Source organism: Passer domesticus, chromosome 7 (genome assembly GCF_036417665.1).
Source record: "Passer domesticus isolate bPasDom1 chromosome 7, bPasDom1.hap1, whole genome shotgun sequence".
In the NCBI taxonomy this organism is placed as follows: Eukaryota; Metazoa; Chordata; class Aves; order Passeriformes; family Passeridae; genus Passer; species Passer domesticus.
Genome location: NC_087480.1, coordinates 19,266,288 through 19,289,378, shown reverse-complemented (window position 1 = coordinate 19,289,378; position 23,091 = coordinate 19,266,288). Strand labels below are relative to the sequence as shown.

The following is a 23,091-nucleotide window of genomic DNA, read 5'->3' as shown; positions in this document are numbered from 1 at the left end:
ATCCAGAGTAATTTTAGTGAGTCCAAGAGCCTGGATTTGTCACATTTTGTTGCATTTGTTACATTTTGACTGCACTGATCCCAGCCTGCGACACAGCACAAGGAGGTTTCCCCTGGCCTCTGTGGCTTCAGGCACAGCCTCAAAACACATCCCAAGGGACAACTGCAGGGCAGGGTTTCTCAGCCATAAATCACCCCAGTGCTAGCAGCAGGAATAATAAAGGTATCCCATGGTGCTAAAAACCAGTCTTTTCCCATAGGAGAGCAAGACAGAGATTGTGGGTGCAATTTTCTGCCTGGAAAACCCCAAGTTTACCCTGTGCCTTTCCTGACTGCTGCACAGGGAAGGGCCGTGCTGGGTCTGTAACACAGAAACAATGAATAGGGAAGCCAGTTTTCTAGAATAAATTAGTGATATTTAAAAACAGCTCCAGAATCAATATTTCCAGAGAAGTAAAAACCTGAACAATTTTCACTAAAAAGCTTTATAAATATACATGTATATATCAGTGTTACATTACTATAGATACTGTACCATACACACACATACAGACAGATCTCTAGATAAGAGTTTTGGGGGTTCAGCGTTGGTCAATGCTCCTTAGGCTGTGTCTAAGGAGCACCCAGATGAAAGCTCTGGGTCCCGCCCGTCCTTGGCGGATCCTTGGCGGCTGTGCCCGGAATATGCCTCTGCCTGCCCTTGGGAGCCCGCCCCAGCCCCATGGCCAGCCCGGCAGCACAGGTTAGGACAGCTCGGGAGGCGCGCCGGGCTCTGCCGGGAGCTGGCTCGCTGCGGCTCGCTGCCGCACGGGGCACGGGGCTCGTAGCCGGATAAGGCGAGTGGCCGCAGGACGCTGCGGGGCGAGGGGGGCAGCTGGCAGGGGCTGGGCAGACGCGGTTCTGCCTGCTCCGAGCGGCCTCGCTGCACAGTGCCGTCACCGCGTTCTGCTTCAGTCCCGCCGCCACGCAGGGGCTGGGGAGCACAGAGGCGCTGCCCTCCCTCTGCCTCCGTGCTGGCCGGGAGCTGCACGGAGCTGAGCCGGATCCAGGGCCCAGCTGTGCCGAGACTCTCCTGCAGGTACTCCTGGCTGCAGCTTCTGCTTGGCACGGGCAGAGGAAGGTGGCTGCCTGCTCCCAGGACTGGGCACTGGCATTTAGAATAAAGCTGGAGGTGCGGGGGGAGCCATATTTCAGGTAACTGGCTGTCCCTGTCAGCTATGTAGCTGTGTCCAGCCAGTCCCACTAGCACCAGCTGCTCTGGCAAATCATCCCCATCACCTGCCTCCCCATCCTTCTCCAGCTGTGAGGGGACCTGGGAACCTAAGGCATGCCCCAGCTGACTGTGGTTGCAGGATGGGTGCCTTCCCTCAGTGCAGTTTGGGCCAAACCCATTGGCACAGTAGCCACTCACATCCTGGACAAGGCCTTGGAGAAGCTGTGGAACCGTGGCTGATGCCTGCACAGCTGTGGATGGCCTGTGGGAGGGGAGCACAGTCTGCAGGAGCAGGGCCAGCGGCTCCTCCTCAGGCTGGAGTGGAGGCACCTGCATGGCCACACTCAGCTCACTGTTCTGGAGAGCCTGCAAGGACAAAAGCAGTGACATGGTCAGCCTCAGCTGGCCAAAGCCCTGCCAGCGAGGGGGTTGTGACAAGCTATGCTGAACACCAAGGGCTGCACTGCCTGAGACCCCATCCTCTGCTGTGACTCATGGCTGGCCAATGCCCTCCACCAGTACCTTCTCCTTGGGAGATAGTGGTTCAGATAGCAGGGGAGGCATCTGGGTACCAAAATGGGCTTGGTAATGTGAGAGCTGGAGGAAAGGAGGTGCTGAGCCCTTGCAGATTCAGGGAACCCTAGCTTGGCTATGGCTACACACAAGGTGGAGGCTGGAGGCGGATTGTCACTCACCAGTGCTTTTGGGAGGCACATCTCCGAAGGACTGGGAAAGACATACAGCTGCATGAGGCAGATCCCGGCCACACTTAGTAGCAGCAGCAGGAAGAAGGCACTGAGCACAGCAAGGACCCATGGAAAGCCTGCCAGGACGTCACAGCAGGCTGAGGGGTCACTCAAACACATCTCTCCCATCCCACCCCCTATCAGTGTTTCCCATCCACATCACACTGGGATGTTTCAGGAGGCAAGCCCAAGGCAGATGACAAGAAAGCATCGCCATGAGAGCTCCCCACTGGGCAGCACTGGGCCACAACCCTGACCACAGTGGCTGAGGGTGAGGTATTCACACCTCAACACACGTCTGTGCTGTGAGCAGGACCTGAGATGCAACCGTGCCAGCTGAGTTGGTGAGAGTCCTCCCACCTGAAGGGCCTGCTGGAGTCACCAGGCACTGCTCAGCCTCCCGGCTCCGCTCCCTGGCAATGTCTGCAGCCACCGTCCGGACACAGTACTGTGTGCTGGGCTTCAGGTGCCCAAAGGTGCAAGGCACTTCCTTACTGCTCCGTTTGCAGGGCACCTGAAAGCAGATGGATCGGGTGGCCACAGAAGCTGGAGGTGGGGTTTGTGCATGGCTCCACCGCTCTGTGCAGCCCCAACATCCCACTTGCCCCATGGTCCCTCCTCCCAGGCACCTCCAACACTCCGTTCTTTGCCCCAGGAGGTGTTCACATTCCAGAGCATCTCCTGAAACACCTGTGGCATCACCTTTCATCTGTTTGAACAGAACCAGTCCAGTTCTTCTTACCCAAGGGAGGGAAGCGGTCTCCTGCCTTGCTGAGGTGGGGGCCCCACACGGGGGGTGCACAGCACCTCACACCTGCATGCACAGCCAGGTGTGGGCAGGGCTGCAGCACAGGCACACCGCTGCAACCTGAGATGGTGGCTTTGCTGCACCAGGAAAGCTTGTGCAAGTCCTGCACTTCTGGGCCCTGCCCAGCTACCACACATACCTGCTGGACAAGCAGGTCCCCCTCGTACAGGTGCAGCCAGTACCACAGCTTCAGCAGCACTTGGTTGACTGGCTTGTAGGAACCAGTTCTTCTCTGGTAGGGAGTGGGTGGTGTGATGATGTTTACACTGAGGATTTGGTCCTGGAGCAGCCAGGACAACTTGGGGGGGCCAACAATTGCTGTAGGGAAGGGGAAAAAAATTGAAAATTAAGGCCTTCAAAGGAAGGCAGACATCTTGTTTCTCTAGAAATTATATTTTTCTGTCTGACATTCCCCTCTCAGAGCACAGAAGCTCCTCGGGTCTTGCCTGATGGCATTCTGTGCTCTGAAACCAGCTCTAGGAATGGCAGCTTCATGACAGCTAGCACCGCTTCTGCCTCCTCTTCACACCAACAGACCTGTGGCACCACCGGCTCCCTCTGCTGAGACCTTCACCCCTGAGCCATCCACCAGGGTCTGGAGACCCCACTGCCAAGGCAAGCAATCACTTTCTAACTGAATGCACCCACTTCCATGCCAGTTGGATGCAGAGGGAATGAACAAGGAAACACAAACCTCCAACATGGAACCCATTTAGTTTACACATTCTGTTTATTGCAACAACCCCTCTGATGGAGGTCAGAGGAGGGTTCTGAAAATTTTCTAGCTCCAAGAGACTGCTAGGTTTTTTGGACAGAACAGCCAGTCTGTGACTGAGAAGAGGCACATTCCCACACCAGGCAAACACAATAGTCAGGATGAATGGATCACCAGAGGGTCTGCCCCTGCCTGCACCTGTCTGCACCAGCTTCATCCCAGACCATGACAGGGGAGGAAGATGAGCCTTTCAAAAGCCAAGCCCGGAGGCATATCCTCTTTCCTGCCCCATCTCACTGCATTCCCCAGAGACCCAAATTCTCATGGTGCCTTGCTGGCCTGGGGCCTCCTACCAATCACCTCACTGTGTCTCTCTCCTCTGTCCTTTTGCTCTTCACGCAGCTATCCTCCAGCAGCTCTGCCTCATCCCTTTCCTCTGGTTAGGGCTCTTGACTCTTTTCCCTCCAGTATCCCAATATGCTTTCCCACTGTATCCCATCAGATCTCTCCAAGGTCCCTTCTCCCCCTCAGCCCCCCAGGAAGAGCCCAACTGGAGGAGCTCCCCAGTCCTTACTGTCTCTGTACAGCTGTAGCTCACTGGAACTGGCCCACTCGGACTGCTCACCTCCGGCCACCATTCTCACCCGTGCCCAGTAGATATCATGAATCCTGTCAAAATACAGCTCACACACCCAGGAGTTTCTGCTGTTCCCCCCACAGGCACCTGCCTTGGTCCAGTTTGAGGTTCTGCCAAGGGAGAAAGCACAGGGATTGCTTCTTTTCAGCATCCTCCCAGCCCAAAAGGAGGGCTGCCCAGCCACCGCCATCCTGCCCAGGTGGAAAGCATAGGAAAGCCCAGGCATCAGCCAACAGTGTTCCCGGGATGTGTGAGAAGGGGGGTCACCAGCAAGTTGACTCCCTCCTGGGGACAGATGGCATCTGGAACTGTGCTCTGACCTGTGCTCTCCACAATGAGGAAACACACAGCCGTGGCAGGGAGAACCCACCAAGGAGATGAGGCTGTTGAGTCTCTGTGGTACGAGGGAAACTGAGCGAGTGGTGACAGCTTGAGTGTCAGAAAAAGGTGACTTTGGGTGGGGGGATCTTACCAACACGAGACAAAGATAGAGCCTTCCTCTCAGTGGTGCCCAGCAAAAGGGCAAGAGGCAATGGACACAAGTTGGAATACAGGAAATCCCATTTAGCATAGTGGGAAAAAAAAACAAATCCAAAACCGCAGTCCAAAAGCAACCCCTTAGTTTGTTACTGGGAGAGTGACCAGGAAAGGGACCAAGCTGTCAAGGGATGTTGTCCTGAAGTTGTTCAAAACCCACCAGGACACAGTCCTGAGCTGACCTTGCATGTGCAGGGGTAGGACAAGCCAATCCCTGCCAACTCCACTGCTCTGTTACTCTGTGGCATTTACTGCCAGACAACAGTCCTCTGGCTGCCAGGGGTCCCCAACAGCCTCTGCCAGGGTGTAAGAGGACCAGACCCCTTCACCCCCACCTACCTGTTCCTCCACTCCACCTCGTAAGTGGCAGAGCTGGGTGAGCTGGGGTGTGGCTCCCAACGCAGCCAGACGTGGAAGTTCCGTGCCTCCAGCCTGACGCGCCGTGGCCTCGGTATCATCCCTGGGGAGGGAGCAGAGGGGTATGGGGCAGCGTCCTGCAGGGTCCCCTTGTTGCCTGGTGCACAGGTTCACCAGCTTTGTCCCAGTGGGCAAACACTGACTTCAAAGCAGGCGCTCAGCACCTGTATCCCCCCAGTTTGTTGCACACTGAAAACACCCTCTCCATGCTTCTGCTAAAGCAGAGACACAGCTGACAAAGTCGGAGAGACAACACCCTGACACAGCTGCTGCTGACCCGGGGGTTTTCTTTCTCATCATTCCTTGACGACCACTTGGGCCTCTCCTCTTCACGGGTACCTTCAGGAGGTCTGAGAGGCATCCCTGTGCCTTCTCTGCCCTGCAGCCAGGGTCCCCCCCCAGACTATGGTGACAGCTTCAGCACTGGCTTACCTTGGAGCAGGGAGCAGCTGGCCAGGAACAGCAGCAGGAGCAGGGCAGGGCTCATCCTACCACAGCCCATCCATCTGCCCCAGCACTATGCAGCCATGCTGGGGGCCATGGAAATGGATGGGTGTGCTGGAGCTGTTCTGCTACCCACGGACATGATGGGCTGCTGGGACCTGGGATTAAAAACAGAAGCTTCAGCCAGTGACACTGCGCCATGGAGTCCACATGCCTATTGTGGCACAGAGGTGTCCACTATGGAGGGGACCTTCTGCTGCACACTGGGGGGTGCAGCAGGGCAGGTACCCTCAGGGCTGTGGTGGTAAGTGGACCTACAGGGACAGTGGGCAGCTGCCACACTGCTACGGCACTATGCAGATGCTGCAGCAACCTTCTGTTGCACCCACCTCTGGCACTCCGTGGTGAGAAGCCACACTCCCTTTGTCACCAGGATGTGGCTCTGAGAAAGCTCCTCACCTGATACTCACACCACTGGGGAGGTGACTCAGCCCAGCTCTGGGCATGACTCACACTGGCAAATCCTGTGACACCACTGCCAGGACACCCCCAGCCATCCCACAGCCTCGCTGGTACGGGGAGGGCACCGTGTGTGATGTCACCCACAAGGTAAAATGGGGCACAATAAGGGACCCTCTTGGGCTGGAAGCAGAGATCTCAGACTGTGAACCACAGCAGAAGCTAGCCTGGCTGGGCACCAGCACCTGGCCAGTCCCTTCTTACCTTTGCCTTGCCCCACCATTCAGTCACCAGGAATCTTTCCCTGCTCTTGCCAGTCATGGAGGTAACCTTCCTCTCCTGGAGCAGACATGCAAGGGCTTTGAGGATACCAACACCAACCTTGTGGTTGTGGGGACACATTCCCCCATGAAGGTGGGGAGCCCAGGGCCACCTCCAGAGGCAGAGGGGTGGAAGAACCCCTGACCAGATGGGACACCAGTAGGGCTGGCTCACCACTGTCACTGCTTCTCATTCTTCCCATTTCACACTGACTTTGCACTGTTACAAGCACAACCACCTCAGCAGGTGAGTACAAAACATTGCCCCCGTGTTTTCTCTGTCCCTTGCAGCATTAAGAGCTTGAAACAAGGAGGAACAGTCAACAAGCAGGGACACGCAGCTGCAAACTGTGAGTGTGGACTTAGGTAAGACCTCTGAAACACCAGAGCTGAAGCACAAGCAGTCAGCCTAGCGATTCCTCTCATCCTGAGACCAGCAAGAACCCTCCTGGCTTTGCAACAGAGCCCATTGAAGGAGGCATGATTTCTGCCTGGAGGGAGAAAGAGCCTCCGGGATTGTTCCTGGGGCTTAGGAGCTGGGAAACTGATGGAGACCATAGGACTGGCTGCCTGTGCAGGCAGGGACAGGGCTGCTCTCACTGCAGAAGGCAGCACAAGGGAGGCAATGCTTCCCTGAAGCAGCGAGGGCAACTGCAGGCCAGCCCCTGCCAGCCCCCCTCTGAACCCCAGCACACCCGTTCCCCTTTCTGCCATGGCCAGAGGAAAAAATTCCAGTGTTGTGGCAATAACTGAGATTGTGGGGATTAACGCCCTCTGCTCTGCACACCCTCTCCTTTGTCTGGATCCCCATCACACTACCCTGAAGCACCAGCACCCCCCCAACCTTGAGCCAGCATTTCCTCTCTGCCCCTCTGCCATATCAGAAACCCACCTCACCAACCACACTGTTAAACACAACACCCTCAGCTCAGCAACCTCACGTTTGGCTCAGTGTTCACTGGAAGCGTTACCACGGTCTGCTCAGCTGCCAGGATTCCTCCAGATGGGGGACAGTCCTTGTTGTCTGCGCCACCACGCTGGGAGACGTGATTTGACTTGGGTGGTTTGTACCTCCTTTGCTGAGCCAGGGTTTTTTTTTTCCTTCCTTGCTTCCTTGTTAGCAAGGTCCCAGCTGGGCACGGGTGCTCAGCAGTGCCCTCTGCACACCAGAGCTGAGGCACAGCCTGTCCCAGCACACCATCCCACCATCCTGCACTACCCCTGCATGGACCATCCGTGGCGTTGGGACAAAAAGGAGCAAGGGTGCAGGCCAGGGGTGGCACATGGCAGGGCAGACAAAGGCCAGGACATCCCAGCAAAACCAGTAGCAGGTTTTATCCTTGCCAAGACCAATGCTGCAGGCTGGGCACACAGGGCTGGGGGCCCTCATTTTGCCCTGGAGACCATGAGGGACCTGCACATGGCTCTGCACCACCTCAAGAGTGCCATGCCTCCAGCAGCCCACTGGGACAAAACACAGCTGGACTTGTGCTTCCCAAGAACTGTGCAACCATTGCAAGACCAACACAGCCATTGACGGCAGCACTGTGGAGCTCATAAGCACCATTCAGCTCTGCCCAGGGCCCGGCAGCCACTGTTGTCCTGGGCATTCCAAAACCAGAGCCCTAGAGTGGCCAAGTGGCACCCCAGGGGCCAATGCCAGCACCTCCACTGTTGTCCCTGCACCACTTCAATGGCAAGCAGTGCTGGGTAGCTCTGACACCTCTCTGGTAGAGATGGGGCTGGGGTCTGGCAGGAGCTGGAAGGGAGACAGCCATGAGGAAAAGGACACACAGCCATAGTAGACTGGACAGGCTCTTTAATATCTTGCTGAATACAAGTGCTGAAATGCTCCCAGCTGTGCCTGACAGCTGCACACACTGCAGAGCCCAGCACCCACCACCCCACAAAGCGCTGTTGGTGAGGCAGGCCTATGGCTCCTCCAGCCCCCTCAACCCCTCTCCCTTTTTGGTCAGAGGGTGGGGGGAAGCCTGCAGGAGCTTGGGAGGACTCTGGGGGCTAGCAAGCCTGGGTGCAGCAGGCACAGTCCAGCCCTGTGGGTAGGGTCAGGCCAAGGCAGACCCCCATGGGCCCAGGCAGCACTGAAGGATGCTGCACTGCTGCCCCAGTAATCTGGAAGCACGTCCTCTGCCCAACTCTCACTCAGTGCTTTGAAAGCAGAAGGGTTACAGAGCTGGCCAACTCCACGGCCCGGAAAAGGTGGGTGGGTGCCCACTGCAGACAGGATGCAGACAGGGCATCCTCAGACTGTAGCACTGGGGCTCCTGAGGCATTCGGGAAAGGCAGGTCTCTCCCTGACAGAGGGTGCCACAGGGATGAGGACTCCAGTGCAATGGTCCAGCTGTTCCCACGCTGGAGGCACCACCAGCCACTCCCAGCAGGGTGCAGGGGGATGCAGAGGGAGCAGACAGTGCTGTGATGGGATCAAGCATCAGCACTTGTCACTGCCTCTGTCCCTGCCTCCCAAGGTTAACCTTCCCCTGGCAAAACCCATCCTCCAAAGGCTTTCTCCAGGTACCGAGCCACTGCCAGCGTCAAGTGGTCATTGTAGGAGGCTGCCACCAGCTGGATGCCCAGCGGCAGCCCCTCGCTGCCCAGCCCCAGTGGGCACTGTGTCACCGGCAGGCCCAGGACATTGAAGATGGCTGCAAGAGAGAAGGTTGGATAGATCAGAGTGAGCACAACAACTGGGATACATCACTGCCCGTCTCTTCCACCCTGGGCAGGCAGCTCTGTCATACACAGCACCAAGATCCTGGGAGCTGGTGCTTCATGCAGCAGTGCAGAGACATGGTGACAAAGGACATCACTGGCCAGAGATTCCCAGTGCCCACATCATGTGTGTAAACAGCATCCATGAGGGATGGCACACACTGTGGCATGCCAAATTTGGGACATTCCTGTGCCAGGCACCAGTCTTCCATCACTCCACAAAGCAGTACTGACACTGGCACTGAGGTGCTCAGACCACATAAGGGGCCCCAGGCTGTACCCCAAGAGATGGCAGGTCTCAGGTTCCTGCTAAACCCCAACACCACCCACAAAGTCACACCTTCCCTGCTGTAGGCAGGCACCTTTGGCAAAAGGTAAAAGATGCCACACAGTATGAAGCACAACAACCCTCACTCCACTCTCTGGAGCAACAAGACACCTCTCTGCTGCACAGCCCACCATCAGCAATGCAAACACTCTGGAAAACCCCAGCTGCCAGCCCACACTGCTGCCACAGGGAGATAATTTTGGTTAGCCCTAGCTGCAACTCCACAGGAGCCAAGGCTGCTCACCTGTGTAGGCAAAATTGAAGGGCATGCAGATGGGCGAGTGGTGCTTGGGGGCGATGGTGGGGTGTGAGGGGTAGAGGAGCACCCCATCCGGCCCCAGCAGTGCCTCCATCTCCTCCTGTAGGCTCTTCCCCATGCTCACCAGCTTGGCCTTCCCACTGAGGTTGAGGTTCACCAGCTTCTCTGTCAGTCCCAGGGCTGCAGCAAAGGGCAGAAATGGGGACAAGAGCGTATGAGAGGACTGTGGGCTACGTGGGGCAAAATCACAATGCCCAGCCACATGCAACATCCCCGGCTTCTGGGGTGGCTCCCCAAGTACCCCTTCCTGCCAGCAGCCACAGCAGATTGCCCCTAGCACAACCCTGTGGGCAGCATTCCCCCAGTTCTGCCAAGGGACAAGCATTCAACCTGCCCTTTCCTTCCAGCTTTTCCAGCCAGTGGGGTTGAGCAGAGCTGGCATAATGACCTCAGCACTCATTAGACAGCAGCACCACTGCACTAATTAGGGTTCCTCTAGTACTTGCTGCTAGGAAACAAGATTGGTGCAGACCCTGACTGAGCTCTCTGAGCCCCTAGCAATTCTGGTGTGGCTCACAGCAGAAGTGAACCCTGCCCCCAGCTCCATCATCCTCACTTCTTCCCCCAAGGTACCCACTCCCATTTATCAAAGACCCACACTCTTGAGCTGGCATGCAACTCAAAGACACAGAGTGTCTTTGCCGAACTACGCTGAAGCTGTTCAGGGCAAACCCCGAGTTGCTCCACTGGGCATTGGAAGGGTAATACCTGCATTTAACAACTTGCCCACCCCACCACTGCCTCTGCACTTCCCAGGGCCCCTGCCAGCATTACCGATAGCTGGGAGAGTGTGAGAAGACAACCCCACGAGCCACTTCATCAGCTCCCACAGCGGCCACACTGGCTTCCCATGGTCCCCCAGCAGGTCCGTGAATCTTTGTGCCTCCTGTAACAAACCCACTCCCCCTGTCAGCAAAGCCAACATGCAGCAGGGAAGCACAGGCTGGCAATGGCCAGGGAAATTCTGGTTATGCTATTATGCCAATGTGAGGTGTTCCCACTTTCACACAGGAGATGCCCATCAGGAGCTCCACAGCTCTGACACTGATCCAGGGCAGCAGCAGGAGCATTTCTCCCTACCAGAGAAAGCAAGGAGAAGGGAGAACCCCCCCAAAGCAGCACCCAACTGACACAACGCAAGGGATAATGTCCCAGAAGCACGTCCTTCTGTGATATGACAATGGGACCTGGAAGAAGGAGGCAGAGGAGCCAGACAAGCCCTCGTTGGTGTGGTGGGGCTGGGCTGTTTCATCACTGCCTCTGTGCCAGGAATGCACAAGTTATGACACTCCCAGAAGTTTATTTTATTACAAAGTACTTTCCTGCATGCACAGAGCATAGCACAGCAGCTGCAATTCCAGGGAAAAATTACACAAGCAGGTCTCCTGCTGGAAAGCTGCTAGTCCCCTGCCTGTCCTGGCATCCCAAAGGGTGTTAATCCAAGCCTACAAGTCAGAAGACACAGCATGGGGCAAAGAGCAAGGCAGGATGCTCCCTGCTTGGCTGACTTACCAACCTGCATGGAAAAGGTCAATGTACCAAAACAACCTCCCCCCCACCCCAATTACCACATTGCTCCTCCGCTGAGAGCCAGGGCCTCAACGCACAGGTCAGCAAGGGAGAAGGTGTTGTGTTAGGAAGAGGTGAAAGGAGGATTGGGGGGGCACATGGAGCAGGGAAAGCCCCTGGGTAGGTTTGGGAAGCCTACAACTCTCCACAGCTGGCCCTGAACAGCTGTTTCTTCCCTGATGCCACCAAAGTTGTGCCTTTGCCAACTCACTCTAACACACCTGCCCCTCACTGTCCTTGGATGACATCATGGCTGACCAGATCTGGAAAGAATACTTCATCTTGTGGATTGCCACATGCTGAACCCGGACCCCGAGGTCACTTTCGAGGTGCTCCACCACCTGAAAGGAAGAGCAAGGACGGGTTTGTTTCCACAAAGATTTGGTGCCTGCCATCAGCCCGTGGAAACTACAGAGAAGAGAGTAAGGGGACCTGCTCGCGAGATCTTCCCCTTGTGTCTTCTTTAGCCCTGAAGAAGTTCTTTCTACTTTTTAACCCCTGAAAGCACAGGACTGGGATGCAAGGCTGCCTGCCCAGCCCTTCATTTCATCAGCTCCTGCAGGAGCCACACATAAAGCAACTCTTTCCCCTTCCCAGGGCTCCTTTGTCTAGTCTCCCCAGGTTCTATCTTCAGGCTTACCCCAGTTAGTACCATCCTCTGCTGCTTCCTACCTTCTTTTGGGCCTGCAAGATCTCCTTGTCCACAGGTGATACAAAAACGGACCCACCATCATGATCCATGCAGTGGAATTTGATTTGCTCCAGCAACACTTTCTCATTCAGTTTCAGCCTGGGAAACGAATGGTGCTTTGTCACAAATCCATCCCCAGCGCCTCTGCAGCTATAGAGGTTCTCACACACTTCCTATGTGTCCTCAAGAGATCCTGCTCTGTCCCTCAGGATGGTAAGGTGAGACCCTGAAGTCACAGACACCTGCTGCCCACAATGCATCCAGCTGCTCACCTGCCCCCTCAGACCCATCAAGTTTCTGTTGGGAAAGTTCTCATTTCTCCAGAAGCACCTTGTGACTACAAACTCTGGCTACAGCCAAGGCTGGGATTGCACAAGAGCCCAGGAAAAAGTGGAGTGGTAATGGAGAGAGCAACTGTGTGTAGGCTGTGGCAAAAAAAAAGGGCTGCCCCATCTCCACTCTGCCCCTCACTGGCATGCAGCATGGTTGCACTTGATTGCACAGAGCAAGAAATGAAGGAACTGAACTGGCCATGGTGTGGGGATGGAAAACTCCTCATTTAACAGTAGGAAAAAAAAGTGCTGTAATACCCAGGAGCAAGGTCAGCCCTGGGAGGGGTGTGTGGGACAGAGCTGGGAAGCAGCTCACTGGTGAAGGGGGACCGATCAGTCTGCCCATGGCTGCCAGTTCCTGGGAGCACAAGGGTGGTGGGAAGGGCAGTTCCAGCAGCCAAGCTCCTGCTGAAGCCGGCAGCAGAGGAAGGAAATCAGTAACAAGTAAACTGGGTAGGGTGCAGACCTGTCTCGTACAAAGGCCTAACACATTGTCACGACCAGAGAGCTGCGACTCCAGCTCAGCAGCTTGGAGCAGTGGGAACAACTCACTTGCTGACCCCAGGACCAGCCATGACTCTCAGCACAGGCTCCAGGTCCTCTGCGTAGCGACACATGGGCCCCGTGCACAGGTAGCTGGTCCGCACCCCGTGAGCGTTTGGGAACTGGCCGTCATTGGGCACCACCCCTGAGAGCAGAGAAGTCAGATACCACCCCAAGTATTGCCTCCAGATGGGGACAGCCCTGCTGGGGGGGTCTTTGGGTGCAGGGAGACATGGTTCCCCAGGGACTGTACACCCCACAAGTGCTGATGGCAAGGTTCATGGGGTGGGGATGGGAGGAAAAGCACCCATTCAGGACACTGAAAGACAGAGAAACATCCCAGCAGATCCCAACCTTGTGAAAGCATCCCATGCTGAGGATGCAACACTTGAGTAAACTCCTGCCTGTCTCCCATGTGCCTGGCATTGTACCACCAAAAGCTTCCCAACTGCCAACCCCAGCCGTGGTTCCTCAACAGGCTTGTCCCATGCAAGAGGTCCCTGACTCCTTACAGCAATCCCACCGGCGACCAGCCTAGGGGTGCCCGGAAGGGGTTCATCCCACAGCCCCCATTCCCCCTCATGGCATTTCTGCTGGTGGGGAAGAGGACGAGACCGCAGCACCCACCTTACCTGTTGTGGGTTTATGGCCAAAGACTCCATTGAAGAAGGCGGGCATTCGGATGCTGCCGCCGATGTCAGAGCCCACACCCACGACTGAGCAGGCGGCTGCCAGGACACTGCCCTCCCCACCTGCACAGGAGAAAACATGGCAAAACCCCACAGATTTAGGGTGCAAATCATCCAGGAAAGCAGGAACACCTCACAGGGAGGGGGGGGGCCTAAAAAGCAAGAGGGGTTGGGGACACCTTGGCTTTAGTGATGGGTAGGGGATAGCTGGGGAATGCGGGCCAAAGGGATTTTCCTGCCGAAATACAACAGAGCAGGCTGAAGCAATGCCAGATGAAACACCCAGAAGAGGCAAAGCAGCTAGACCTCCCAACAGCCTACAGCAGTGCCCAGGAAAGAGGCCCGTAAGCTCCACAAGAGCCCAGGGACACGTTAATAGCTGTATGCAGAGACTTGGAACTCTTCCCTCGCTGCATTTTAACCTGCCACTCGTGCAGGACCCTGCTGAGGTGCTGGGGTTCACCTGAGCTGCCGCCCACAGTCCTCTGTAGGTCGTAGGGGTTGTTGGTCCTCCCGTAGACCTTGTTGCTGGACTCGTACCACATGCAGAGCTCGCTGCAGTTGGTGACACCCAGCGGGATGGCACCTGCCTGCTTCAGCCGTGACACCACAGTGGCATCCGAGGTGGCGATCACGTTGCGGCGGTTGACCAAGCCAGAGGTGTTGGGCATCCCTGTGGTGCCAAGGTCAACAGGAGGGAGGCATCAGGGCCAGTGCCCCGAGACAACCCAGAGGTGCAGGAAGCAGGTTCCCAGTGAGGGCTGCTCCTCTGAGGCACCACAAGCTCTGTAGCACCTGTGTGCTACAAATGAACAGAAACACAGAAGCCAAGGCAGAGCTTGGTGCAGGCCAGGAAAAGGGAGACTACTTCCCTCCAAGCACCTGCCACAGCCACCCACCACTCTGGGGAGCACATCAAGACCTGGAGAGGCACAAAGATAAACCCACCATAGAGAGAAAAGGCCTCCTTAACGGTGATGGGAACTCCCAACAAGGGGAACTTCTCCTCCAGGCAGTCATCGGCAGGACCCTCCGAAAGCAGCTTATCGACCTGCCGGGCTTCCTGCAGGGCCTCCTCAAACCTGCAACAAAGCACCCGGCGGCGTTCTGGCGCTGGATCAGAGAGGAGCGGGGTCCCCGCAGGGCGGGTGGCCCCCAAGTGCGGCAGGAGCTCGTGGGGGAAGTGAGGCTGCCTGGTCTTTGCCGGAGCCGGGAGCGGCATCCCGGCCGCTCGGCACGGCGCTGCGGCGGCGGCGGCGCGGGGAGCCCCGGGCCCGAGGAGAGGCAGCCGGGGAGCCACCGCCTCCTCGAGCGTGCCCGCTGCCTCCAGCTCACCTGTCCTTAACCACGGCATTGATGAGGGGGTTCACCTCCTTGATCCTCTCCACGTACGCCTCCACCACCTCTATGCACGCCACCTGGGCACGGGGCACAGCGGGTGCTGCCGTCAGCCGCGGGCGCACCGCGGCGCGCGGTCCCCGCTCCCCCTCCCCGGGCCGCGGGTGGTACCTGCCGCGCGCGGAGAGCGGCACACCCGCGGTCCCCGTTCCCCCTCCCCGGGGCGCGGGTGGTACCTGCCGCGCGCGGAGCAGCTCCGCGAGGCGCCGCGCGGGCAGCAGCAGGAGCGCGCGCCGCGGCGGCGGGACGGCGCGCGGGGCGGCGCGCGCGGGGCCGGCGCGCGGCGGCGGCAGCAGCGCCAGCAGCGCGAGGCAGGCGCGCGACAGCAGCCGCAGCAGCAGCGCGAGACAGCGCTCCGCGCGCGACAGCGCCATGACGGCTCTGCGCGCGCCGCCCCGCCCCTCTTCGCGCGGAAGTGACGTCAGGGCGACGCATCGCCCGCGTTGCCGTGGCGACCGTCCCGCCGCGGCCCCTCCCGGTGCCGGTGCCGGTGCCGGTGCGGTGCCGCCGGCCCAGGGGCCGCATCGGCCCGGACCGCCCGGGAACGCAGCGACGCCCGGGGGGCGGGGAGCAGGGCGGCCTCGCCCACCCTCTGTCCCGCTGCGGGGAGCTCCGGCCCGCTCTGCCCGCCCCGGGCCGGCCCGCTCCTCTGCTCGGGACAAAGGCCGCGGCTCCGGGGCGCACACGGCAGGCGAGCCGTGCTGCCGTGAGGCGGCAGCGGCGCTCCCGACGCGCGGCGTGTGCGGCTTTGCGAAAGGCGCTGCCCTGACAGCCGCAGCCGGACAGGTGCGGGACAGCCCGGGGCGCTGGGCTGAGCCCGCAGCCGCCGTGCCCCTGAGCGGCCTGCGGGAACGTCCCGGGCTGGACCGCGGAGGAGACGCTTCCCTTTCCGGCAGAGGCTGCCCGTCCCCGTGTAAAAGCCTGTCCTCTGGGTCACACTGTGCACACAAACTCTATTGGGTGCCTAAGGTAGCTACGGGACATTAAGAACTATCAGTTTAAGGTTGATGTCAAATTGGTCTTTTGCGTTATAAACACCTCGCCTCATCTTGAGCTTTTCCCTTATAAAATACAGCTATTATCACACTTGGCTTTAAACATGCTCTGAGGTGCTCACGTGCTTGATTATGGAAACAGGAACAGCACTGTATAATCCTCAGCCCTCAGGGCAAAATAATTGGTAATGCTGGGGAAAAAAATACTGTCTTTTAAAGCAAGGATTTAAGCAGCATGTGAGCAGGCCTTACTGCATCTCTTCTCTTCCACACAGTTGGCAATTGAATTACCAGCACAAAGCAAGGCTACAAATGGATACATTTCTTGTGAAAATCTTTTATGATCGCAGAGTCAACATATCAGCATTTATAGAACAATCTGCAGCACACACGCCCTAGAAGGTCATCGGCTGACCTCTGTCCCCTAAAACCTAAGCTGACATCGAAGTCATCTTGATAATAGTTCTTCTTTCACAACCTTATCAAGGATACTTCCTTTTCTCCCTGCCTGAGGAGAGGAGAGCTCAGGAGTAAGTCAGGTGTCTCCTGTTTTCCAGAGCTAGAATAGTAAAACTCCTCTAAATTACCCTCCTAAATGTAATCTCAGCAATGCTTTTGTCAGTTTTTTTCCCTCAAACTCTTAGTTGATTTGCTGGTTCCCCCCCTTCAAATCCTGCCCAAATGTTGGCAGAGAGGGGTACAAACCAAAATATTTCTGTCCTGGGTCTCTGCTTCTGTTGCTGCTCTGCAGAAACCTTCCCTAAGCTCTGGCATGGAGAGTGTCTTTCTTTGCCATAGAAAATGTCTTCCTTAATCTTTGTCTTTTAACATTTCAAGAACAGAGCTTTGGAATTCACACTGGATCAGCTGCTGCATTGCTCTCTGTCAGCTCCCCTTGCCCCTGCTCTTCCCGTTGCACACCAGTGCTGTCCCAGATAGCAGCTCAGGCTGCTCCTCCATTAGGTCAAGGTGAGGAGTTTCCTGGGAGCTGAGGAAAAAGAATGGCTGCCAGAGCTCATGATAGCCCAGTGGAGCTTTGTTTCCATGAAAAATGGAAAAATAGGATACAAGGTGCTCTAGAAATAAAGCAGTAAGGTCTGGAAACCTAAGGCTGAAGTGATTTGGACTGTTTATCAGTTACCATAACCAGCCAACCAAGCAAACACCACCCTGGATGCACACTAAGAAGCCAGTTAATTCTAGTCTGATTGCCAAGAGCATGGGGGCATGACATACAGAGTGAAGCTCACCCATTCAGACCTGTCCCATCAAGGGACACCAGCTGCTTAGAAGAAAAACATGTTTCCAGGTATTGCACTCAGGGAGTTTATACTTTATCCTCAGTCATTTCATTACTACCAAAGGCTTAAAAAACCACAAGAAGTTATCAAGGACACATGGAAATCTGTAGTGGTTCTGCTGGCTGTGTGGATGTGTGTTGCAACCACTAATTGCCTGGGAAGCCATGGAACAGGCTTTGGCAGCTGAGTGGGAGGCTGGTGGGAAGAAGAGGTGTGCACTGATTGGCAATACCACAGTCTGGCTGCCTTCACGGTGTTCTCCAAAGCTCTTCTCGGTCTAGTCCCCAATGCACAAAAAATACCTTTTTGGAAATTAAAAGAAGAAAAAGAACCTGACAGCACAATCCTTTGTGAAATGAGTCCTTTAAATCTTATCCTTAAAATAATGCTTCCAAAGCAACCTGGGGTTTGTGCAGCACATGGGGGAAGTGGGAAGGGATGTTTAAAGGTTGAGGTTTAAACACAGCAACTCAGACGCTTAATTCCTAGCAGATCCCGGGGGGGGCGGGGGGGGAACCCCAAACCAACAAAAAAAAAAAAAAAAAATCCAAAAAACTCTAGAATTTGATGGCAGTTCTTCCAAGGCTGCCCTTAGCCAGATCCACCACGGGGAGATTCTGTGCTCTGCATTTCCATCAGCTGTCTTCTTGCGTGCTGGCCCGGGATCCATCAGCAGATGTTGGGTGCCCGTGCTGCTCACTCGGAGCTTGCAGATAAAGAGCTCTGACCTCACTCCTCTCTTGCTCTCGCTGAGCAGGGGGCCTGCTGGGGCACAGGAGGGCTCCAGCCCAAACACCTCATTCCCAGAAGGGCAGGAGGGCTCGGGAGCAATCCCATCCTGCCTGTGTGAGAACACAGCAGCCGGCACTGCCAGGGTCTTGGGCTCTCTTGATACAATAGTGCCATGAGATCACCACCCACAGACCCACGGGCAGGGCAGCTCAGGGCTCTTCTAGCTTGCCCTCGGTTCCGACACAGCTGCAGTGGGACTGAGCCGAACCAAGCCTTGCACCGCACAGCTGCCAGACACACTGCCCTGCAAGCGGCCAGAACCGCCTGCAGCCGGGGCACAGCCTCCCCGCAGAGCTGGTGCTGGGACACGGGTGTCACAGGGCTTCCTTCTGCTGCCATCGCAGCGACGGTGCTGAGCACCCCGGGGTCGGGACCGTGCCACGGGAGGTCGCTCTGCCACCGCCGATCGGCGTCCCTGGCCCTGCCCCGCAGGGCCGCAGCTGTTCCCTCTGCACCGAGCCAGGGTACACTGTGTTCACTCCGAGTCCTTGATTAAACAAAATGTTTATGCGTGCCTCTGCTCCAGCAAACATCTTGGCTGCTGCACGAAGCCTGTTTGCTGCTGCTGCTCCAACTGCACTGGAATTGGGGCAGGGTCTGTGCGATGCTTCAGGAGCCAGCTGGCCTTCCTGGCATAGTCCCCACCTCAGGAACACCCCGTCTGTCCCCGGTCCCTGCACCTCCAGTTCCATTGGAGAGACCTTGTATGCTGGGAAAGGCTGTGCCCCGCATCCCCTTGGTGCCAAGTGGAGCTGCTGCACCTTTGCAAAGGCTGGGCGGGGACATGCCTTGCTTCTTTACCCTGAGGGAGTGACACCCACCTCACAAACCCACCACCCATTTCCCACTTAAAGCAGGGTTTTGGGGTACATCTTGAAATTGCAAGAGCAGCTAAGACATTTCCTGGGCTCTACAGAGCCTCCAGTGGAGCAGAACACTCTGACACTATGTCTTCTTGACATCCGGCTGCTGCACCCACTGATGATGGCCACGTACAGCACCAAGGACTTGGGTGCACATAGCCAGCCTTGCCTGGGGCAACCAGAGAGCTCCCACGGCCTGATTGCAACTCCATGTCCCCTGCCTGTTTAGCCAGTGTGGTCCAGGGTGTGCCTGCTTTCTTCCCTGAGGGGATTGTGTCAGTTCTGCATATCTGAAGTTAACTGGGGATCGGCTGGCCCTGCTGTGTCATCTCTCAGGCATCATGTAGCCACTGGCTATGCCTGGAGGGCAGCCCTCAGCCAGATGTGCTGCCACCACAATTACTCTGTTGCTCCAGCTGATACCTCCAAACCCCTTGGAGGGAATGGAGTACCTCCCTCCCCAAGCCATATACCCTGTGAGGGTGGAGGAGCATGCCCTGGGTGAGTGGGGAACCAGCATGTTGAGGTCATTTACAACCTTGCCAGGTGAGACCAAGGGAAGGATTCTGCAGGACTGAGAGAGGGCCAAGACCAAAGCTCACAGCTCCGTCCTTGAACTCAGGGGGCCAGAAAAGAGAAGGTGCTGATGGCCACTCAGATGACATCAATCCACACCGGACTCCCAGCCTGGAGTGTTTCCCAAGACCACAGGCTTTCAGCAGAGCAGGTTGCCCAAGCGGCTTGCGTGCCCCTGCCAGGCTGTATGCCATGGCTCTTGCGAAATGGTGTTGATAAACACTCCAGGGCATGCCAAGTCCTGCAGGATGACAGCTGATGTGCTTGGGCTGTAGTAAGTGCCAGCACAGTGAGAGGAATTTTCCACTTCTCTGTGGCAAGCATGCCTGACCCTGCTGGGAGACTGTCCCCAACAAGGCAGAGATTATCTGGTGTCCCAGCTGGCTTGTCAGGCTCAATAAACACACCATGCAAGTGCTGTCCTTAGGCACATGGCAAAGAAAGGGGTGGTTGGATTGCCAGGAGCATGGTGGCACCCTACAGGGCTGGGTTAGGGTCCCACCATCCCCAAGGAGACCCCACCACCCCCATTTCACATGGGGCTATTCTTGTGTCCTGGGAATGAACTGCCTCTTAGCTTCCCTTTCCAAGCACACTGGCCAAGTTGGGGTGAGCCATATGCTTCTTCATTCCCTGTCCCAAGGACTTGCTTTCCTCTGGTTCTGGTCCTCTTTCCATATGCCCTGAGGGCAATGGGTGATGCCTGAAGGGACTCTCCAAGCTGCCTGGGCAAGTTCTGCCCAGGAGTGTCTTCTAGCAAGCTGGAAATGCCTCAAAGACCAGCAGATTTGTGGTATGGTGTGCTCAGTCCTGTGCTGCCCAGTGTTTGGTAATTAGCATATGAAAGCCCAATGTGATTTGACCAGTGTGTCCTGGAGCTGAAGTTCCTTTCATCCGCCCCTTCATCCCATTGTGCTCTCAACAGAAGAATGAAAAGCTTGTGCCAGGCTGCATAGACCTGGACAATGCACCTGTGCACAGTGCCACAAGTGTCCCTGTCTCTCAACACAGCCTGGCAAATGCCAGGTGCAAAGTAGCTAAACATCAGCCAACACCTGCAGAGAATGGGGACTCACAGGTCTCTTGTGAGGATGGTATGTTAGGACAACCTTCCTTCCTTCCTTCCTTCCTTCCTTCCTTCCTTCCTTCCTTCCTTCCTTCCTTCCTTCCTTCCTTCCTTCCTTCCTTCCTTCCTTCCTTCCTTCCTTCCTTCCTTCCTTCCTTCCTTCCTTCCTTCCTTCCTTCCTTCCTTCCTTCCTTCCTTCCTTCCTTCCTTCCTTCCTTCCTTCCTTCCTTCCTTCCTTCCTTCCTTCCTTCCTTCCTTCCTTCCTTCCTTCCTTCCTTCCTTCCTTCCTTCCTTCCTTCCTTCCTTCCTTCCTTCCTTCCTTCCTTCCTTCCTTCCTTCCTTCCTTCCTTCCTTCCTTCCTTCCTTCCTCCCTCCCTCCCTTCCTCCCTCCCTCCCTCCCTCCCTCCCTCCCTCCCTTCCTCTCCTGATCTCTTTCCTCCCTTTCTTCTCTTTTGCTGCCAGCTGGATATGCCTGTGCTGCCACCCTGGTGCTCCCTTGCTTATCCTTCTGGTATCTGGACTAGCAGCAGCAGAGATGGACTGCTCATACCATTTCACATCTGGCTGCTGCCCTGTGCTGTGCAAGGTGGCTGTCCCAGCCCAGCTGGGCTGTGATGGAGCAGCACCACTGCTCTGACTGATCAGGGTCCCCTGTCCCTTGCCATGTCCCCTCAGCCTCCAGGTCAGTGGGTACTGGACCAAGGCACTGTGGGAGCCGAGACAGGGACAGAGTGATGTGATGCAGTTGCTGAGGGTCCTGCTGGGAGAACATCCTGGGAACAGGCAAATGTGGGGATCTGCTGCTATATGGGAACCCGTGCTTTGGATGGAGACAGTGGGAAGAGCAAGAGAGACCTACGGCAGCAGACACAGGAACATTGCTGTCTCTTGGCCCGAGCTTGTGGCATCATGGCTTGTGCACGTGGACAGCGGTGACAGTGGCAGCGCAGCTTTTGGTGCCTGCACCTCTCCACTGAGGAGAGCTAGAGCTTGGGCAAAAGGCAGCAGCAGCGGCAGTGAGCCCCGTCCTGCCCCCGGGTGTTTGGGACATGCTGTTCTCTCAAGCGATGATAAGGACAATCAATAATAAAAGCAGGCAGATGGAACGCGAGCCCGGCCTCCAGCCAGCGACCTTCAGGAGCTGGGTTACTGGAGCAGGCGCAGGCGTTTTGGCAGTGGAGCAGCGTCGCGTCGGGAGCCCGTGCAGGGTAAACACGGCTCGGACAGCATTCGGACAGCGCTGCCCGAGTACATGGCTCGGCCACCGGCCCCCTGGCATGCAGCCTGATAGCACCGGGAATGAATCCCGGCAGCCCAGGCACACGCTGTGCACCTTCGTAAGGAGCTGGGACAGTGTCAGAACTCCACGAGCCTCGGGTGCGTGGCTGCCGTCCCCCGGGCCCGGCGGCGTGAGGGCTCTGAGGGCCCACAGCCGCGCACATGCGCACTGCGGGCACAGCGGCCGAGCCTCCGGAGGCACCCCGGGCGCTTACATAACCACTGGCCTGCTCAAACCCTGCGCAAACATGACCCGCTCACCGCCGAGCCCAGCAAGTTCCTGATAAAGCAGAAAAACAGCAACCCCAGCCCAGTGCCTGGACACAGCTGGCCGAGGCTGCTTGGGGCTGTGATGTGGGAGGGTCGGTGATGTCCTTGCCAAGCAGCTGTGGGGCTGCGTAACAGCCTGGAAGGTTCGAGCTGGCCCAGCGCCGACATGGGCGTCTGCCTTCCAGCAGGTTCTGTTTCTTTCTGAGCTTCTTGGAGCTGCAGCAAAGCTCAGGGTTTCGCAATTTTCTGGGAGACAAAGGGCTGTGGGGCCACACAAAGTAACACCTCCTGCCCCAAGTGGAGAGTACTTTTGCCCCCACGGACAAAACAGCCTTTGCGGAGGGGATGCAGAGGATCCCAGCCTTAGACTGCAATGTCTCTGCCTGGTGAAAACACAGGCTGTTTCTTTCTTTGCTGCCCAAAGACCATTTCCTTCTCCGGAGCATTGACATGACAAGGGGTTTGGGATGTGCTATCTCATGTCCTCTGTTTTAGGGACAGGGCAGCATCACTCCCATCAGTACTCTCAGTGGGGAGATTCTGGCCATGGCACAGGTACTCCACAGTGCTGGCAGGCACTGTGTCCCTCACACTCTTCTCTCCCCCTCATGGGGCCTGATCTCTGTCCCAAGCCTGAATGTGACACTGGCTGACTTCAGCTCTGTCAGCTCCATCTAGCAGTTCCTGCACTGCTATGGCTATGTGTGACCCTCTCTGGGGTCACCCGAAGCTCATGTCTTGTCCCATCAACTTCCCTTCTGCAGAAGTCCCTCCCTATGCCTTTGCACCTCACCTTGCCCAGGGCTGCAGCTGGACCAGCACAGGAACCTCCGCTGCATCACATGGAGGAGCTGCCTTAGTTGGGCTCTGGAGAGGTGAAGGCTGCTGCTGCCACAGTTGGGAAGATGTGGGCATCACAGCTGCCTTGTGAAAGGCCAAGTCTTGCACAGCACAGGTGGGTAGGAGGAGCTTGCTCATCTGTGCAGCATGGGGCAGCAGGTGCTCCAAGGCATTTGCTTCCACATCTGGATTGTGCCCTGCACATTGCTCCCC

General features: G+C 56.8%; 2 protein-coding genes across 5 annotated transcripts; both read right to left on the bottom strand.

The window, feature by feature from the left end:
* Positions 1-458: 458 nt before the first annotated feature.
* On the bottom strand, positions 459-7,952 carry LOC135304687 (uncharacterized). Of its 3 annotated transcripts, XM_064427366.1 has the most exons (7): positions 5,505-7,952; positions 4,995-5,115; positions 4,056-4,228; positions 2,906-3,084; positions 2,319-2,472; positions 1,908-2,035; positions 459-1,578 (listed from the first exon to the last, which is right to left on the bottom strand). In XM_064427366.1, the coding sequence occupies exons 1-7, from the start codon at positions 5,572-5,574 to the stop codon at positions 601-603; spliced, it is 1,803 nt and encodes a 600-aa protein (XP_064283436.1). In that variant the 5' UTR covers positions 5,575-7,952; the 3' UTR covers positions 459-600. The 3 variants fall into 3 exon arrangements, with proteins under 3 accessions (XP_064283436.1, XP_064283434.1, XP_064283435.1); XM_064427364.1 differs by having other exon boundaries at positions 4,056-5,115; XM_064427365.1 differs by having other exon boundaries at positions 4,107-5,115.
* Positions 7,953-8,094: 142 nt separating this feature from the next.
* Positions 8,095-15,800, bottom strand: FAAH2 (fatty acid amide hydrolase 2). Of its 2 annotated transcripts, none has more exons than XM_064427368.1 (11): positions 15,009-15,800; positions 14,835-14,917; positions 14,448-14,581; positions 13,963-14,172; positions 13,443-13,562; positions 12,820-12,955; positions 11,917-12,034; positions 11,466-11,585; positions 10,450-10,561; positions 9,601-9,795; positions 8,095-8,961 (listed from the first exon to the last, which is right to left on the bottom strand). In XM_064427368.1, the coding sequence occupies exons 1-11, from the start codon at positions 15,420-15,422 to the stop codon at positions 8,786-8,788; spliced, it is 1,818 nt and encodes a 605-aa protein (XP_064283438.1). In that variant the 5' UTR covers positions 15,423-15,800; the 3' UTR covers positions 8,095-8,785. The 2 variants fall into 2 exon arrangements, with proteins under 2 accessions (XP_064283438.1, XP_064283437.1); XM_064427367.1 differs by having other exon boundaries at positions 15,074-15,286.
* Positions 15,801-23,091: the final 7,291 nt, after the last annotated feature.

What these genes read in the sequence shown, in the direction of transcription:
- FAAH2 (XM_064427368.1), bottom strand. Translation starts at nt 15,422, where the DNA reads ATGCGGCCCCTGGGCCGGCGGCACCGCACCGGCACCGGCACCGGCACC. An exon ending in GCTGGTCCTGGGGTCAGCAA is followed by an intron (nt 12,035 to 12,819) that starts GTGAGTTGTTCC and finishes TTCGTTTCCCAG; the next exon opens with GCTGAAACTGAATGAGAAAG. An exon ending in CTTCAATTTTGCCTACACAG is followed by an intron (nt 8,962 to 9,600) that starts GTGAGCAGCCTT and finishes TCTCTCTTGCAG; the next exon opens with CCATCTTCAATGTCCTGGGC.
- LOC135304687 (XM_064427364.1), bottom strand. Translation starts at nt 4,689, where the DNA reads ATGCTAAATGGGATTTCCTGTATTCCAACTTGTGTCCATTGCCTCTTG. An exon ending in GACTCCAGCAGGCCCTTCAG is followed by an intron (nt 2,036 to 2,318) that starts GTGGGAGGACTC and finishes ACGTCCTGGCAG; the next exon opens with GCTTTCCATGGGTCCTTGCT. An exon ending in TGTGCCTCCCAAAAGCACTG is followed by an intron (nt 1,579 to 1,907) that starts GTGAGTGACAAT and finishes TTGTCCTTGCAG; the next exon opens with GCTCTCCAGAACAGTGAGCT.